Source organism: Neoarius graeffei, chromosome 1 (assembly GCF_027579695.1).
Source record: "Neoarius graeffei isolate fNeoGra1 chromosome 1, fNeoGra1.pri, whole genome shotgun sequence".
Taxonomy (NCBI): Eukaryota; Metazoa; Chordata; class Actinopteri; order Siluriformes; family Ariidae; genus Neoarius; species Neoarius graeffei.
Window position 1 is genome coordinate 40,885,901 of NC_083569.1, and position 18,748 is coordinate 40,904,648.

At 41.8% G+C, this 18,748-nt stretch overlaps 1 protein-coding gene across 8 annotated transcripts in view; it reads right to left on the minus strand.

Annotated features, from left to right (window-relative positions):
• Positions 1-18,748, minus strand: part of puf60b (poly-U binding splicing factor b) — a 43,016-nt gene that overhangs the window by 12,453 nt on the left and 11,815 nt on the right. For 3 of the 8 annotated variants that reach the window (XM_060931907.1, XM_060931898.1, XM_060931915.1), the window contains exons 2-7: positions 18,455-18,550; positions 16,043-16,138; positions 13,545-13,634; positions 7,164-7,214; positions 5,807-5,968; positions 1,196-1,288 (exon numbers count right to left, since the gene is read on the minus strand). In XM_060931907.1, coding sequence (XP_060787890.1) covers positions 1,196-1,288; positions 5,807-5,968; positions 7,164-7,214; positions 13,545-13,634; positions 16,043-16,123 — 477 coding nt within the window. In that variant the 5' untranslated portion in view covers positions 16,124-16,138; positions 18,455-18,550. The other 5 variants (XM_060931890.1, XM_060931882.1, XM_060931924.1 and 2 more) reach the window with 4 other exon arrangements.

Below are 18,748 nucleotides of genomic sequence, written 5' to 3' on the forward strand. Positions count from 1 at the left end.
AAAAAACGTGTCTGGAAAAATCCCAAGGGAGTCTGGAGCCAGATTCGTGACGTCACCTGCGGAAGCGCCAGCAGGCTGCGCGAGCTTTGCACGGTTTCAGTGCACAGCCTGTGTAGACCAAGCGCTCCCATTTCTCTCTCATTGTCCGGTCTTTTGGGAAACGATGAGTACTAATCCCATCAAGATTGGTGTTGCTACACCCTCCTACGATACATCTGTTAACCATTTTAATAATTACGTGATAACGTTGAAGAAATTTGCAGAAAACCACCAGGTCGTTTTCTCATAAACAAACCAGCGCTGATGTAGGATTCAGAGGGAGGCGTCCCGCACGCGACGTCACGAAAATCAATGTTTGCCGGGAAATCCAAATGCCAAGTTTTTTCAGAGGCGGACCAATTCGCCTCAAACGGCTTGATTTCAACTGAATTTTTCTGGTATTGCGCAAGGTAAAAAAAATTGCACAAAATACAGAAATGTTACAGAAGTCTGACCAAAGTTTAATATAAAATAGGAGAATTACATTGATCTCGCTCCTGAATTTGCCCGTGATATGCACTTTAAAATTAACGTGCCTCCCAACATCCCTTTAAAGGAGCAGCTGCTGTGGATTAGAACCCATGTTAAAATGAACATGTTGCTGCACGGGGTGTTAAAAGTGCTGCACAAATGTGTGCGGAGTGAACAGGCCTTTATTCATACTTTCACACAAAACAGAAGCAGCATCCAAACACTCCAGCATAAAAACTGCTCAAAAAAAAAAAAGGAGGTTTGGGTTTTAGGTGTACATTTTTGATCTTGAAATAAACACAGCAGCACATCAATAGCACAGAGAAGTGCTGAGAATTGAACCTCATACAGCTACGGCTGAGTAGTTAGAAGCTGGAACAGCGGTCCATCTCATGAATAATCCGTATGCTGCATTGGCTCTCATGCAGATCAGATTAAAGGTAAAGTTTAGACGCGTTTCAAAATGTATAATTGTCATTATTTTAAGATTATCTTGTGAAAAATGCAACCAGAAATATGTAATCTACTAGTTCTTAATTTCAGGCTTCTGATTTTGATAGGGGGCAATGGGCACGGACATTACACCCTGCAGTGCTCCTTTCTCTCTCACACTCACACACATCAGCATCAGGAAAATATATACAATTATTTACATAATCCCTAACTCCCTTGGATGAGAGCTCACCTTAATGTTCCTTCCACCCAGCATGACAGAGTTCATCTGCTCCAGAGCCAGCTGAGCAGCCTCAGGGACCTCGTACTCCACAAAGGCAAAGCCCTGCCAAAGAGAGACGCAGAGGGATTCGTTTTATTACCGTACGACTTCTGTTTACTGCTGGGGTTCATCTTTATTCCCAACTTCTACATCACAAATATCATTAAAGCAGATACGCAGAGCCACGGCCTCACTTTTTGTTTATAAATGCCTTGAGACCTCAAGAATGGCACAGGAATAGTTTTAAGCGTTAACAATAAATATAATGTAGTAATTTTTACGATTAAAGTGATTCATACAGGTAGTGGTCTGAGTGAACGACCTTGACATCCGTAACGTCACAGCAGGAAGTCGATCGGTCTCATGGCCATTTCCGCTATACTAAAACACAGAGCTGACTGCAACTCCGATCCTCCATTTTGAGCTAATTTATCGCCGTGCCACGTAGATGTGTTGCTGGCTGGTGCAGCAACACGACAGAAGGTGGATTTACGTTGCATTCACGGCCCAAGAATGTTCAAACTGCAAAGATTTGGACACGTTTTGCAATAAGTTAATGGGCACATTGGGCGCCTACGAAGTGGTCTCTCCTCTGCTCTGCACATTTTACTGAAGACTTGTACGAGACCCCTGATCTGTTGAGGAGCGTTGGCTATAAGGCCATTCTTAAAAAATGTTCTGTTTCTGGTCCACCGGCCGGGTGAGTGCCGTTTGTGCGGGTGAAATTTTTTTTTTAACGCCGTTTTTTTGACATTTTTTTTCAGGTTCGTAAATCTAAAATCGAACTTGACGTTTACGCATTCCCAGGGCTTTCCACTAAGGCTCATACTAGCCAGCCATGACAAATAAGTAGCCGGGGTGGGGGTGGGGGTGGGGTGGGGGGGTGTGTTTAAACACAAAAAAACTAGAGACAACAGTTCCCCTGTGTGAAATGGTGAGAGTGATGCGGCACGCGCAGGATATGAGGCTCCGATGCTCTGAGCCTGTGTGTGTGTGTGTGTGTGTGTGTGTGAGTGAGTGAGAGAGAGAGAGAGAGAGAGCGCAGCCCCTCCCCTCTCTGCGTGGAGCTCGTCACCTTGGTAACAGTGCTCAGGTGCAGGGAAGAGAGACACAATATGACAAGCAAAGAGCGCTTTTTCTCAGAGTTCCCTCTCCTCGAACAACGGTGATTTACACGGAAACGAAAGGAGCTATTCACAAAATTCTTTCACATTGAGCGCTACAAGGCTCTCATGAACACATTGATCTAATTTTTTGTCCCTAGTGTAAAAAATGTGGACAATAGAGCGAGTTAAAAACAAGGTGACATTTCTGATTTTGCAGTCAGAGCACAGCCAGGTTTATAATGTGAGTCTATGGGGCAGCGCAGCTGTCCTCTCCTTACTTTCAGGCTTCTCATTCAAAAAACTGTAAATCCTATCGCTCAGGTAGACACATTGTGTGAATCAGGACAAGTGTGACTCCCACTTTTGAGAAAATTGTGTGTAGAGTAAAAATTGGGGCTGAAAACACAGTTTAAATGAGAAAGTTTGAGTTACTTTTTCAAGCTCTCTACACTCTAACTTAACGAGCTCCACTGAAGTGTAACGCCATAGACACCCATTATAAAGTGTGAATTTCTCCAGATTTCCTAATGGTGATTGATCTGTGACTGAGCAAAAAGTATAGAACCCAGCAAAAAAGTTGAATGCCAGATCCACACAGGAGAAGTTTGTCTACGTTTTAAAGTTTGAATCATGTCTCTAGGTGAAAGCATGCCAGAGCAGCGGATGTTTGAAAAACATTGAAAATGTGCGATTTTTTTCAATTAATTCCATAGAAAATGAATGGGAAATTGTGTGATTTTTTTCACGACTACGTCGCAAAAAAAAAAAATCATAGAATGCTGAACAAAGTAATAGCATAGCGAGTCCGATCGAGCCGCACGTTTTGATGTATTGTTTGTCTGTGTGCGATGTACGGTTATTGGGTTATTCGAAATCGAAATTTGTACGGAAGATGAAAAACGGAAGAACAAGAGTTTGCTGTGCTTTGCTCCCTATGTGGGAGTCAATAGTTTGCAATGCATAGCACTGCATCACTAATAATAAACTCCTGTGCACGCAGTTCCCAGGATTAAATGTATTTTCCACAGACCATTTCTTTATTCACTTTACTCAAATACAAAGTAAAATGGCAGTAAATCTTTCTTTTCTTGCGTATTGCATCATGAGGCGTTCCTGGCTTGTAAATCTTTTATTTTCGGTGCATGACACATTCACGCAGCTGAGCATGCTATGAATTAACAACGACAACGGTCTGCAGTGGGGCTACACAATTACACACTCAGCGAACATTTCTCCATTTGTGTATGAAAATACACTCCAACCACTCAGTTTGGTTTCATTTACAACCAACGGTGTCTTTTGATGCCAGCACGTAATTGAACGAGAGAAGACTGGTTTACCGGAAACAAAATAAGCGTCATCTCTGCTTCTGTTCCCTTCGATGTCGCCTCCGACGGCCCCGACACACTACTGCCTCCGCTGAGTGCGCACACACCGCATGTCGGGGCCGCGGATGAGTTACTCTCCCTTGATCAACGAAGTCGGTGGGGAATTTGTGGTTAGTATCGGTACAAACAGCATGAATCACAACTTAAATGAGTGCGGTTCAGTTTGACATTATTGTCAGTCCGTTAGATAAACATTTAATTTTATTAAAATCGAAAATTAATATTTAGAGCCTGTGGGCTACAAAAATAAGTCATTAAAGTAGCCGGCTGGACTTAATTGTGTAGTCGGCTGTACAGCCGGCGCTTGTGGAAAGCCCTGTCGAATCAGCTCTGCGCATGCGCCGTGCGGCACAAAAAAATGTCAGCCACCATGAAGGAAGGAGATCCGGAGTTTTCAAACATTTGCTTAAGTGTGAAATCGCAAAATGGTATTCTTGCGAACAACAAAATAGTAAAGATTCAGAAAAACAAATTCAGTGATCATTTTAATAGTGTAATTTCATCCGAACTCGGCCTAACGCTCGATTTAGAACTACAAAAAGTCCGTGTGTCGGACATTTTAGATATTTTTTTTTTTGGGCTTTTTGCACCTTTATTGGATAGGACAGTGTAGAGACAGGAAATGAGCGGGAGAGAGAGAGACGGGAAGGGATCGGGAAATGACCTCGGGCCGGAATCGAACCCGGGTCGCCCGCATTCATGGTATGGCGCCTTAACCACCTGAGCCACGACGCCCCCGTGTCGGACATTTTAAGTACCTTTGTTAAAGTTTTGCAAATGTTGCAGTCAGCATTTAAAATGCTAACTTAAAGTTTTTGTACAAGTTTCAGTTGATTTAAATGTCATATTTTATTAAATGTGTCTGCTTTTGTAATAAAAAAAAGTACTGAAAGAAAAAGCAAACAGCATTGCGATTTCTTATCCATCCATAAAAAAAAAATAAAAAAAATCCCTCCCTCACGACTGAAATTTTTTTTTGCTCACCCGGTGGACAGGAAACGGATTTTTTTTAAGGATGGCCTAAGCCCGTATTGAAAGAGGGTGCAGTACCAACAATTAAAGAAAAAGAAAGCATTTATTTATTTTTAAAGTGAGTTCCGTTGCACCAGTCCTCCTGGAGCGTGAGCGTGGGGCTGTTGGTAAAAACCCGGGACGGGACAGATCGCTCAGGCAGTGACCTCCCTGGGGTTGTTGCTAAAACCGGTGACATCCTGTTCCATCCCGGGTTTTAGTAATCGCCTGAGCCGAGCAGTAATGGCGGAGTACTCAGTATGGAGAGAATGAGTGGAGCAGCCGTCTTATTTCTAAACTGGATATTGCTGCCATCTCGCCCTTACGTGGAAGAAGCGAATGAACGGAGAACTGAACGAACAACTGAAAGTCAGATTGTTTCAAAACAATCGGCCACAAGGTCGGCCTTCAAGAAGCGAGAACACAGACGGGTAAGCTCCAACTCTCATTTGGATTAAAACACACAACAAAAACATCATGTTGTTTACCTGCATTTAGATTAATCCATGTAACTTGTATTGTGTGTTTAAGTTAGCGGTATAAGATTATTTAATTTGCTTCAGAATGTGATTGTCTCAGTTCATCTGATTATTTAAGTCGCATTTTAGGTTTCGTCAGTGAAAATGCATGCATGTACATGTATGTTGCATAAGTTATAACACCCATCCTGTTTTAATGAAAGTCAAATCAGTCTTAGTTGAGCGAGTCGGTAACGCTATTTCTTACTTTCACCATAAATGTTTATTTATATGACTTTGGTCTATAGCTGTAAAAGGCCTCGGCCTTAAAACCGGTTCCCGCTGTGACGTCACGCGCTCAGGGCTGGCTGGCTCAGCGGGACAGCTCCAATGCCAACTTTGCGGTTGATTTTAACTCTCAAAAAAATAAATAAATAAATAAAATTTTATATATATATATATATATATATATATTTTTTTTAATTCCCATTTATGCAGCATACAAGAGTCAAGGATGGAGATACTATCCACTCAGAAATTTATTTAAAAATAAAGGTTCTGCATATCTGCTTTAAACTGTACTACATGCATCACAGAATAAAGGAAGCGCTGCTATACCTTGTGTTTCATGGTGACAGAGTCCCAGGACATGTCGATGCTCTTGATCGGGCCGAACGGGGCGAAAGCCTGCCGGATGGTGTCCTCGCCGAGCTCGTAATAGATGGAACCCACGTAGACGCGGCACATGATGGCGAGAGCTCGCTGCCTCTGTGCTGCCACCTGGTGTCATGTAGGGAAGAGACAGAGAGAGAGAGAAAGAAAGACAGAGAGAGAACACTGGCTGCTGAAGAATGTTCAACGAAACAAGACAGCACAACACACAAAACAGAAAATGGCAAAATCTTGACTACAATTTCAAACAAATGCCTATTTCTAGTCCTCTTTGGGTTTCATATGCTTATGTGTATGAACTTACAACTTAAGCATAAATGCCAGGGAGTTAGAGTAGATGCAGAGAAGCCCTTCTGTTTAACAGTGAGCTCAGGGGTTTTACTTTGAGCCTGCACAGCACACATTTCAAAACATGTACAGTTATGACTAACCTGGAGTGCAAAGATTCCAACAAGACAATTTCAACAAAACCATACCATCAAAACCACAATTATGAGCTGAAACCTGAGGTGCCTCCTTTGGTGGCTTTTGGACTTACGCTGGAATTCTCCAAGAAGAAGAAGGGCGAATCTGCACACACCACATAACCTAATAATAATTAATGTACACAGGGTTGTTGGGGTGTTTTTTTTTCCTCCCCTTCCCCCTTTTCCTTCCTTCAATTACAAACGCTAGGAATGCTTCCCTACCTAAAATAAACCTACGTGACCCTTTTTAATTTTGGCTGCTGGGTGCTTTTTCCTGGCTAGCCTTCTTTTCCATTCCACCAAGCTGGCTCTGATAGTTCACAGCATATTTACAAAGGAGACATGGATTTGCAACATCCCCAAAACACACACACACACACACACACACACACACATGCTTGTTGCACATGGAGTCTATGTGGGGTCACGATCACTGGAACGTGATCGAAGTAAGAGCTGAGGATATATTTTAAAAGGGTGGTGATGATGCAAGACCTGGGCTAGTGAAATATCCATGACAAACTCCTCCAAGTCCTTCTCTCACCTACGCACCTGGGTCCAAATACAGGGAATTGGAAAAGCCGTGTGAAACCTGGCAACGTATGATGACATGAGTGACCAACCACATACACATCATTCGCCGCTCAAAAATAAAACCACCCCAGGGGGAAAGAAAAAAAAAAAAGCCATGTCTTCCTTTGAAATATGCTGAGACAAATGTCTGGTCATCAGCTTTGTACATCTGGCCTGGTATGTCACTCAGTCATAGCACCAAAAGTCATAGTATCAAAAAAAAAATGCGCACAAAGAAAGAAATAGTTTAATATTCTATTGACCGATTGAAAGGGTGAGAGAGGATCTCCAAAGCCCATAGTCACTGCTGCCATCTGAAACACAGTAAAATGGAAAAGTGCTGAAAAGTAGGTTAGATATGTTTTTATTTCTTTTGCAAGACAGTTATCAGATTCCAGACAGAAGTAAATTGTTGCAGTTGCAGTCTAATCTGTAACTGAGTCGTTCCCTGCTTAGCTTATACCTTCATCTATCCCCTGATTTTGTGTTATTTATATCTGATCATCACTAAACCACAACTGAATGACACATAAAGCTGGCCAAAAGGACAATGAGCAGCGGCAACACCCCGAATTCATGTCTTAGCAAATACGGGAAACACTAATACTAAAATGTGTATTCCTTGAGGCATGCATTAAGATAAAAACAATACACACACTCACTGGCCACTTTAATATTCCTGCTCGTTTAGGCAATTACACAATCAGCTAATCATGTGGCAGTTTAATGCACCGAGTCATGCAGAAACCAGTCAAGAGCTTCGCATCACATGTCAGAACGGGGAAAACGGTGTGATCTCGGACTTTAACCATGGCATGACTGTTGGTTCCGCGAGTTGGCCTAATGGTTAGCATGTCCGCCTCTCGATCGGGAGTTCTACTCATAGCAAAGACCATAAAAAGTACCTACTGCTGTCTGGCAAGGCACGCTGCAATACAGATGCGAATGGGGAGTCAAACTCTCGCGGTTACCAGATAGTCAGGTGGTATTTCTTTATACTTGGAGGCTACTTTGCAAAATTTGCCCAGTCTTGTTTTTGGCAATAATATACAAGTTCAGATATAAATTCATAAATCTGGGCTTGTTGTAATGTTTGTAGGCTGCCGTTTCATAGCAGGGGAACTTTGCGAATAAAAAGAACCCTGAAACCACATAGAGGAAATTGGTATTACATCATTAATAGGCAATTATTATATCCATAATAGGTGTTATTTGCGCCACACGACCTTTTTACTCGAGTCAAAAGCATGGTTCATACATTAGATACCCATTTAACCCTAAAAGGACCTCAACTACTGAGTGGGATCGGTTCGAACCTCAGAGGTGGCGTGGTGTGCTGCTCAGTCTATTCAACTGACATCACTTTTTGCTTTTAGGAGTTTGTTACTCTACAGATTCTTTATCTAAAAGTATGTTTGTTTCAAGATTGATGAAAAAACAAAAAAGTTTAACAAGGTGACCGATTTTCTGTTGGGGTCCCATAACTCTGCTGCAAAAATATTTCAGCAAGTTAGTCACTTTGTGTGTCTATCTGCATGTTTGCATGCTTGTCTCAGATGTCTGCCATAATTAAGAATAGAACTCTTTCTTACAAACTGTAGAGAACTGGTGAACCTGTTAGTTATAGAGTTACTGAAATGTCTGATGCTTATCTGTCCATGCACTCGCCATACAGAACAACAGACAGTCCAGCAGACACAGAGGAAACGGACATCGCCTAGTTGTGAAAGTGACATTGTTTACTTTTGAAAATAGTCCAGTGGCTGTTCTGGTCATAATATGCGTGACCAATAACTTTATCTATTTTGCAGTCCAGTTTCCATCAAATCGTGCACTCTGATTTGGCTTGCGAGCGGTCCGGAATCCTACGATCCGGACCCCGGTTACGGACCTTTGGCGACTCGCTTGTTCACAACAACAACAAACATGGTAGCAAATTTTGGCAACATTTATTTTTGCATTTCTCAGTAATTTTACAGCATGGATAGCGATAACGACAGTGTTCACAGCGAACGCGAGTTTTACTACCCTGATGAAAACGAAATAAAAAAGCATTTCAGGAGAAAGCTGAAAACCTGTAACTTGCTAACACTGAGCAAAAACATGGCTGAATCCTGAATGACTCAAGAGGAGTTTTTTTCCCCTGCCATGGAAGTGCACTTGTATACCGAGGAGGAAGCCATCTGCATTACAGCCGTGAATGAGGATTCAAAAATGGCGGCTCGCCTTGGCTTTGTTTTCCCTTTCGGGCGCTCTCGTTTTCTGTTAGACTTTGGTAAAGAAAAAAATAGATATATTATTTACCTGCTTAAGGTCGGTCCGTATGGTGAAATACCGTGACCTCGGTCAGTATTTTCAAGACCTTCGGTCATGGAATTTCACGATACGGACCTCCCAGCTGGTAAATAATACATTTATCTTTGTGTTTTGTGTTTGAATCCTTAGGCAAAGTGTTACTTCTTGATGTAGCTTGGACATAAAAAAAAAACCCAAACTGCTAGCAGCTTAGTAATAAATGCATCACAGAAATTTCTGAAAAGACAGATTGTGAGCTGCTTTCTGGAATGTAGATAAGCTATAAATATTCTCAAATTCCATAGCAAAAGTGTAAAATATTTCTGGCTTTTTTATGTTCTCCATGTCCTCAAATGTCTCATTTTAAACTTAACTTGATAATATCATGTGATTTCTATTCACATGAAGTTAGTAAACGGGTCATCAAAAAAAATACAGATGTTATAATGGACTTAAGTGATACGGATACATGTTTTTTTTTTTTGACTTTTTACATGCGATATTTAGCATTTCCTTTTTTTGGTGAAAATGGTGATTGCTGGCATTACAACAAGTAAAAATAATTCGTTTGGGATGTAAATAAAGGGTTAAGATTGAGAAACCAGACTTGGCAAATTTTCCAAAGTAGGTTACATACAGTATGCTCCCTGACTAAGAGGACTAGCCCCCCCACTGTAACCCTAGCTATGTAATTGGCGAGAGGCCGAGGGCTACGGAAACGGAGATCGGCGCCGCCCTACGCGCCACATTGCGTGGGAAAGGACTTCGATTTGATGATTGTTGGTACCAGATGGGCTGGTTTGAGTTGGAAAAACAAAAAGCCCCAATGAGCTGCAGTTCTGCAGAAAAACCTGATTCGACAGAAAGGCTGCAGTAACACAGTCTTTACCAACTTGGTATGCACACAAGCGTCTCACAACATCCATGTCAAACCTTGAGATGGACAGGCAGCAGGAGACCACATTTGGTTCCACTGCTGTCAGCCAACAACAGGACCCTGAGCCGATACTGAGCACAGGCTCACCCTCACCACAGCTGGACAGCTGAAGATTTGTAAAACACTCCAGACTGTGACTATTTCACTTTGGGAGACAACGAGACTAATGATTATAACTAGGTGCACCAGTGCGACTTGCAAATATGCCACCTATCCCCCCCCCCAAAAAAAAAAATCAATCACTGTATATCACATGAAACACCAGGAGGGAGCGAGAAAGTGTAATTAAGAGTGGCGAACTAACGGTACATTTCCACTGCAGTGACTTTCACTTCGCTCTCATTCAGGATGTATATGAGCGAAATTCATGTGGTCTGAGAATAACCAGAAGTGGCACTGCGTGACAGCGTTGCAAGGCAACTTGGACTACTACGAGTTGCGAGTCCGAGCGGGAGCGAACGCAGTGTGATCGTAACATGAAGCTAGTTGGCTGGCGAGCTACTTACCTAAAGTGAACAATCACTAGCTCACTAAACACCACAAAAGACAAGTTCCGTGTAGATTTTCTTGACGGCAATTCATTTCCAGAAACCGTAAAATAGTCAAAATTCATTCAGATTTTATTTATTTTTACAAATTTTCATTACTTGCAGACATTTACTAAGAGGATACATTTTTTAAACTGGATATATGTCGACTGCAGATCTACCTGCAGACGATAGTGTGAAATAAATTTACTTTTACATTTGTTATTAAATTGATGCACTTTATCATATGCAAGAAAACAGCATGATAACTAAAACATGTTGGATATGCGCCGTTCTCTCCGCCCATCGACTATATAAATTATTTACACAGTGGATGTCTCCGCCGGGTTGTTTTCACCGAGTTGTCAAGCCACTGCCGGATTGCTGGGTTTCAGTCACATGACTTTTCTCAGCGGTTTTACAGGAACTGAAATAGCCGGTGGTCTAAATGGCTGCCGTAGCGCAAACAACTAGCAATGACTTAGAGTACGCTCGTAATCTAGAAGCTGCTGCTCACTTTAGATATATTCACAAGATTGCTATGTGCAATGGAATCGACCTCTACAGTCTGGGAAAGAAGGATTTATCATACGATCTCAAAAACTACCCTTCAGTCGAGTTCCCCGACATCTCATCTGGTGTTGCAGACGTCCTTCTACACCGCAAAACAGATGAAAGCGTGGAAGAGTATGGTGGCTTACGACTTTTTTGCATGTGGCTGGGTAAAGGACCTCGGTATCAAGTCGCTGCCCAATGAATCCTGCATTGTTTTAGCCCGTCTAAGTATGTTTTAAGCTTTTCATTTGTGTCTTTACAACGAAGCGCTGCAAGTTGAAGTGTAAACAAATAGTTGGCTTGATTCTCACTCGTGTTGGCTCTCATCTCTCAGGCAAATCATTCACAAAGATCATCAGAAACCCCTTTAAAGACCTGGATCTTAGTTAAACAGGACGGAGAAGTGATCACGGCGCATTGTAACTGTACGGCTGGGGAAGAATTTTATCACGACCTTCATGCATATGGGCTTTGTGAGGAGTAAACAAAAACAGCTGGGGACTTTAGCGCTTCGTGACCATAAAAAACTACCGTAAAATAACGACACAGCAAGAAAAGTACTTGGAAAACACGAAGGACAGCTGAGAGGGAGAAACAAACATTTCACTAAGTGATCACTGCAAACTCGAGCATGCTTCAACTCGGCTCCCTTCGATTTCAGCGAGAGGTTCAAAAGCTGCCTTTCTCGACGTCTTTTTGTGAAATCCTGTGTTAGTTCACCCTTTATTAGTTCACGGGGAACCCTGAAGAAACTTATCAGTTTCACGGTTTGATCGATTTGAACAACGCAAGCATAAGGCATTTTTCACGCAAGCAATGCACCTTCTCCATACAAACGCTTTGTCAACTGAGCTTTGGTAGACCACCAGCTAAAGTTCTGAATAACTAATCAGGCGGATGTGACGCCACATGAAACCCAGCAATATGACAATCACACCAACCAGACCAACAGGAGCGAATTCGCTGAGGCAAGTAAAACGGAGCTGGTGAATTCTCAACTCCATGAACCCATCAATCAGTGATGGGTTTCCCAAAAGCCTCTTAAGGCTAAAGGCCAATTTATGCTGATAACCCAGTCCTCGCAGACGGCGTCGTAGATAGCGTCTGCGTAGCCCCCCCACCTTCGCAGACGCTCTGCGCGCACCTCCCAAAAATTGTGACCACCGCACAAGCCTCGCAGACAAGAGGGCTCCGATTGGTCCACTCTACATCCGCTGTACACGCACTTCTGCTTCCCTACTTTCCCGGTTTGGTTTGTTTTCACGACCGCCATTTTTAAAAACACGAGCGAAGATGGAGCAGCACGAAGAGCGGTTGATCGAGGAAGTGAGGAAGTACGTACATCTATACGACTCCAGTTCTAGTCATTATAAGTAACCGGAGGATAAACACTCCGCTAACCACACCCACCAACTACTCCTAGCGATTTCGCGACTTCGCGCCCCCTTGCGTTGTGGCGGTGAATAACATCGCGCACGCCTATTACTCCCCGCTCAATGATAAATTACAACTGTCTGCAAAAAGCCGTCTGCGAAAGCCTTGTTGCAAGAGCATGCAGAGGCCTTCAGAGCATCTTAAACTAGGAAAGAAAAAGTGTGTTCATTGTGCTGCTTGCACTACTATTTAACGATGATCTTTGTGTGATGCTGCTTTTGGGAAACTGGGCACTGTTCAGTGTGTGATATGTTTGGTATGCGTCGAGTAAGGGAAAAAAAAAAAAAGATGGCGGAAGCTAAAGGCTGCATGGAGCATGAAAACGTGTTGCTTTGCATATTGATTTAAGTGGTGCGCAGGATTTTATGCACTGCTGCTATATGATTAGCTGACTGGATAAATGCATAAACAAGCAGGTGCTGTTATTAAACTGGCCAGTGAGTGCAGAAGGAACTGTAAGCCATACATTTAACAATTTAATTCATTGTGGTACTATGTGAGAAACCCTGAAATGTGGCTGTTAAAATTCCAATCTCTACGTTATCGCTATTTTATTTATTTATTTATTTTTAAATACTTCAAGAATCAATAAATCAACAATAAAAAATGGCAGGTCATATCGACCATATATCATCGTTTCTCTGTGAGCCACCTAAACAACTGTCTCCTCCAACCCGTATGTGTTTATAAACAATAATAAATGAATGAGTATTAAATGAACATTATTTTTTGCTAAAACTGCAAGAAGATAGAGTGCTGGAGATAAATACAGACCACTGTATGTATCCAATGCCCCTAACACACACACTTACGGACGCCAGACTTGACCAATGTACTTAACTCAGTGGTACTATGGAACACAGGCTTTGCCACAGTGGATATTTCTCTTTGCTCACCTGCAGGTTAGTAAGCTGCTGCTGTTGGTGAGCTATGGTTTGCTTCACCAGGACACTCTTAATGCTCTGCTCCATAGCATATTTCTTCGCCTGCAGAGTGAAAGCACAGTAACGGGTTAGCTTCGGGAGTGCAGGATCAACAAATTCCCCGTGTAAACTCGTCTAAAAATAATCGGAATCTGATTGGCAAGGAGTCTGCTGCGGACGGCTTCTAACGAGCTCCTACCACCACCTTAAAGTGCATATCCTGGACCAATTTCATGGGTTTTTTTAAATATGAAAGTATGTCCCTTTACACAAGGCCATCTGTCTACAGCAGAAAAAAATAAAATAAAACGCGTCTGGAAAAATCCCAAGGGAGTCTGGAGCCAGATTCGTGACGTTACCTGCGGAAGCGCCAGCAGGCTGCGCGAGCTTTGCACGGTTTCAGTGCACAGCCTGTGTAGACCAAGCTCTCCCATTTCTCTCTCATTGTCCGGTCTTTTGGGAAACGATGAGTACTAATCCCATCAAGATTGGTGTTGCTACACCCTCCTACGATACATCTGTTAACCATTTTAATAATTACGCGATAACGTTGAAGAAATGTGCAGAAAACCACCAGGTCGTTTTCTCATAAACAAACCAGCGCTGACGTAGGATTCAGAGGGAGGCGTCCCGCACGACGTCACAAAAATCAATGTTTGCCGGGAAATCCAAATGCCAAGTTTTTTCAGAGGCGGACCGATTCGCCTCAAATGGCTTGATTTCAACTGAATTTTTCTGGTATTGCGCAAGGTAAAAAAAAAAAAAAAAAAAGCAGAGAATACAGAATGTGACAGATATTTGACCAAAGTTTAATATAAAATAGGAGAATTACATTGATCTCGCTCCTGAATTTACCCGTGATATGCACTTTAAGATGAAAGGTGCATTACTTCTGACTCTTGAATAACAATAACTTGAATTATTCTATCCACATTCACTGGATATAAGCAATCGCATGCTCTGATTGGCTACTCTACTACTAGGATATCAGCTCATATACCGTGAGCGGAGAAAAACAAAATGGCAGAGCATGTTGCTCAACCAGCTGAGGACGAAACAACTACTTGAAAACAAAACACACAAAAAAGCAACAAAATATGGATTAAAATTCCAATGGTAAGAACGTCTGTTTATATTTCAAGAATTATTATAACATTTTCCAAAATTGCTCCCGCCACGTCACTGATTTGTTTACATCTTTAAGCATTAAAGCTGTTTTTAGACTGGTTCAAAAGCTCAAAGAAGTTTGAAAATTACAGAACTGAAATGTCCAAGGAAGAATTAAACACATGCCTAAAGCTATTCTATACCTTGGCACGACAGCAAGACATGCTTTCTACAAAAAAAAAAAAAAAAACCTTAAGTCAATTCATGCAGCCATTGATAGGTTTTTAAGAAGGCCACCGAAGTGGAAATGATTGTCAGATGTTTTGTGTAAAGTTATTATTTATTGAATTTGCAAAAAATAAAAATGCTATGTTTCTCAAAATCCAGTGAATGTGGATAGAATAAAACAGCTATTCCACTCAATATCATTGTACATGGCTTACAGCCAACTCAGCACTATGTGCCTCGTCGGTTATCAGCTCATGTACAACTTGCAGCGTTTAAGACAGCCGGTATCTCGTCACAAAATGCGACCCAGTTTTGTAGAAGTGCTAATCAATTTCCCCAGTGTATCGCACAGAAATGCAATGCAAAAAGTTGGCCAACTTCTCAAAGAAAATTATAAGCTTTCCTTATTGCCTAACATTCCCAGGGTAACTGGGTTAGTCAGTCGCTGACTGTCCAGTGGAGGATGGATGGATTAATAAGTTAATAATAATAATAATAATAATAATAATAATATGGTTTTCCGCAATCACGGTAAACACGGAATCCAGTATTTGAAACGGAACATCCAAAAAGTTTATTTGCACAAACAAACTAAATATTTTGTATCAAATAAGCCAATATGGTGTCGGACTTCGCCTTTAACTTGGTTGAGGCATTATAACTTTTAAGCATAAAAAGCATTAATCGTCAAATTTAGAAGTAGTACACCAAAAACCTTTTTTAACATTACTCAGAACTCTTGATCACAAAATCAGCTTTAAAATGAGGGCTCAAATAGATGACATTCCTAGCTGGATAGGAGTAATGGGTAAGGACCAAAAATGGGTTTTAAAGCTTGCTGTAGTAGTTGTACACCACATTTGCATATGAGCACAATGATATAAAGGCTCACTGCAATAAAACATTGCTGCAAACTTGTCAGAAGACTCAGGCCTTTATTTTGTCACTCACACATTTATTACTTATATAGATTGAAATAAAAAACTACACAAAATTACTATTGTGTAGCATTTTTTGCAACAAAAATGTATACATCTTGAACACTGACAACTTGATTTTGTGGAATAACTTAAATATACATCTAATGAAACCATTTCAAATGAAGATCATGCGTGTACCAAAACGCCCCACATTACCCTCTGCAGTGCCTCCTGCTGCTCTGGAGTGAGGGGTGGCAGGCCCAGCTTGGAGCCTGTGCCTTGACCATTTTCCATCATCAAAGATTTGCCTCTCTGAAGCAACCAACACACAGAGAAAGAACAAATAAGAGATAATTTTAAACCTGTGTGTGAGCGAGAGAGACTAAAGTTCTCTCTGTTAAACCAGGTGTTAGTGTTTACAGAGGAGCTGATGTTTAAATAATAATAAAGTTAGCAATCAGGCAGTGTTAAAACCAACAATTCTATCACACACAAAAATAAATAAATACAAAACCCATTTGTTGGCAAACAAGACCATTTTTCCCCAGATGAGCAGCAAGCAATCGTATTGACAGATAGACAGACAGACAGACCGACCCAGCAAGGCAAAATTCTGGTAAACAGTGAATTAATGATATGCGGTGCCTCCATTTTCCCCACCCAAAGAGCCCAGACCTTCTTATTTTATTTTGGCTCACAAGACTGAAGAATGTTGCGTCTCTGCCCCCTGCCACAGATTCTGCTCGCACACCCCCCTTCAGCATCTGACATGTCATCCTCACAGTTTCCCCCCCCAACACACACACAGACATACATACATACATCTCATCGTTCATTAAACACACTGAACTCAGGGACCGCACATCTCACTTTACCCTTTGCACTATTCCGCACTACCTCATCTTAAAAGCTGCTAGTTTGTTTATACTGCTTATTTCATGTTTACCTGCTATAGACCCTTTTCACGTGACGTCACGACAAACGCGGCCGCCATTTTGGACATGTACTACCAGTAGTTTACCACAGCCAGCATTGAGGAACGGCAGCAAAGAAAGTGTTTATTTTCAGCAAGACTTCCATCATGCCACTATATTGTTGTGCACCTGGATGTAGTAACCATCAACAAACAAGGCAAGGGTTATCATTTTATCGGATCCCAACGGAGAAGGTGGATAGCGGCCATAAACAGGAAAGACTGGCAGCCCTCGGCATACCAGCGCTTGTGTAGTGACCACTTTGTTGGAGGTAAGACGAATAAAATTAGCCAGAAAAGGCATTACATTGCTGTTAACATTCTGTGGCGGCGAGTGTGTAACCAAATAGGCTAAAATAACCCATTGTAACCTCTTTGTTCTTCTGTAGTAGCTATTAGCTAACGACATTAGCTAGCGTTGTGTTCCTTTGCTGTTGGTAGACTGTAGGACAGATCAGAGGCAGTGTCCTACAAACAGCGCTTAATTTGAGGAGGAGCAAGCCGGAGCGCGCTCCGGAACCTCGGGCGTTGGCTCCGGCCGCTATTTACACTGGATCCGGTGATCCGACACCTCTTTTGACTATGTAACAAAAAAAATTGTTGCAATTGTTGTTATTATTGTTGCAGTCTAAGCAGTCATTGTAGCAGCTAGATGAGCGAGAACCGAAAGGGTCTGTGCCATAAACCGTTATTTCTGTACGGCGTTGCTAATGTGTCGTTACTGTTATTTCTCCCTCTGCTCGCCCTGTAAATGCCCTACGTCGCTGGATAGCGAAGGTATTTTCTGCATCTCGCTCCTTTTTCTTGTATGTTCTCCGTTTGTCGCCTTCCTCGCATTCAAACCAATTCGAGCCGAAGTCCGCTACATGTCCAAAATGGTGGTCGCGTTTACGAAGGTCACGTGACTGAAAAGGGTCTATACCTCAAGTGCCCTTGACTGTTTGGTTATTTGAACCAATGTGTGTGTGTGTATTTTTTATATTATATATATATATATATATATATATATATATATATATATATATATATACACACACACACACACACACACACATATACACACACACGAGTGTTTAGTCTACGTCTAATTCATATCTAGTGTGTTTATATGGTTTATATTGTCTGAGTGTTTAGTCTGTGTGTAGTTCTTATCTAGTGTTTATACTGTTTATATTGTTTGAGTGTTTAGTCTATGTCTCGTTCCTATCTAGAGTGTTTATATTGTTTTTTTTTTAATTATTCTATTTTTATTTATTGCATTGCCTGTTTGCACCGTGGGTCAGAGAGGACTGACATTTCATCTGTGCTGTATGTCGAGCATGTGTAGCATATTTGACAATGAAGTTGACTTGACAGGTCAGTGGTCACCTCGATAAAGCTGGCACAAAAGTAGCTGCACATCTTTCACCCCTTATCCTTCAGTAAACTGGTTTATCCATGGGTGACTCCCCCCCCTTTTTTTTTGGTCTGGCATATTAAAAAAAAAAAAAAAAATGCAGAAAATGTTGTTTTACAGGTGGCTCCTGTATCACTGTAGCAAGGAGTCAAAAATTCATCAACTTTCTGGCGAAACCACTACATCTGCTTTTGGGGGGGGGGGGGAGCAAGCAGAAAACAAAACAAGTGGGAAAAACGGTCCAGATTTCCACGCTCACCTACGAGGCTCCGACTGACTGAGGCGACCAGGACTGAGATGGCGGTGGGGAAATTTTCGGCACAACGCTCACTGTGAATTCCTCAGCAATCTAAAGCTGATCAAACACATCAAGAAGACAACAAAGATACAACTTTACAACTCATTTCAGCATCGACATTCTTGTCACCTGTACAAGCACAATAAAACACAAGTAAACACCGTAACCTCATGGTACTGAGGTCTCTCTGGTACATGATGGAAGTTATTAGCAAACGCCTTCATCCTCTAGCTTTCCCGACAGACGTCCATTTCA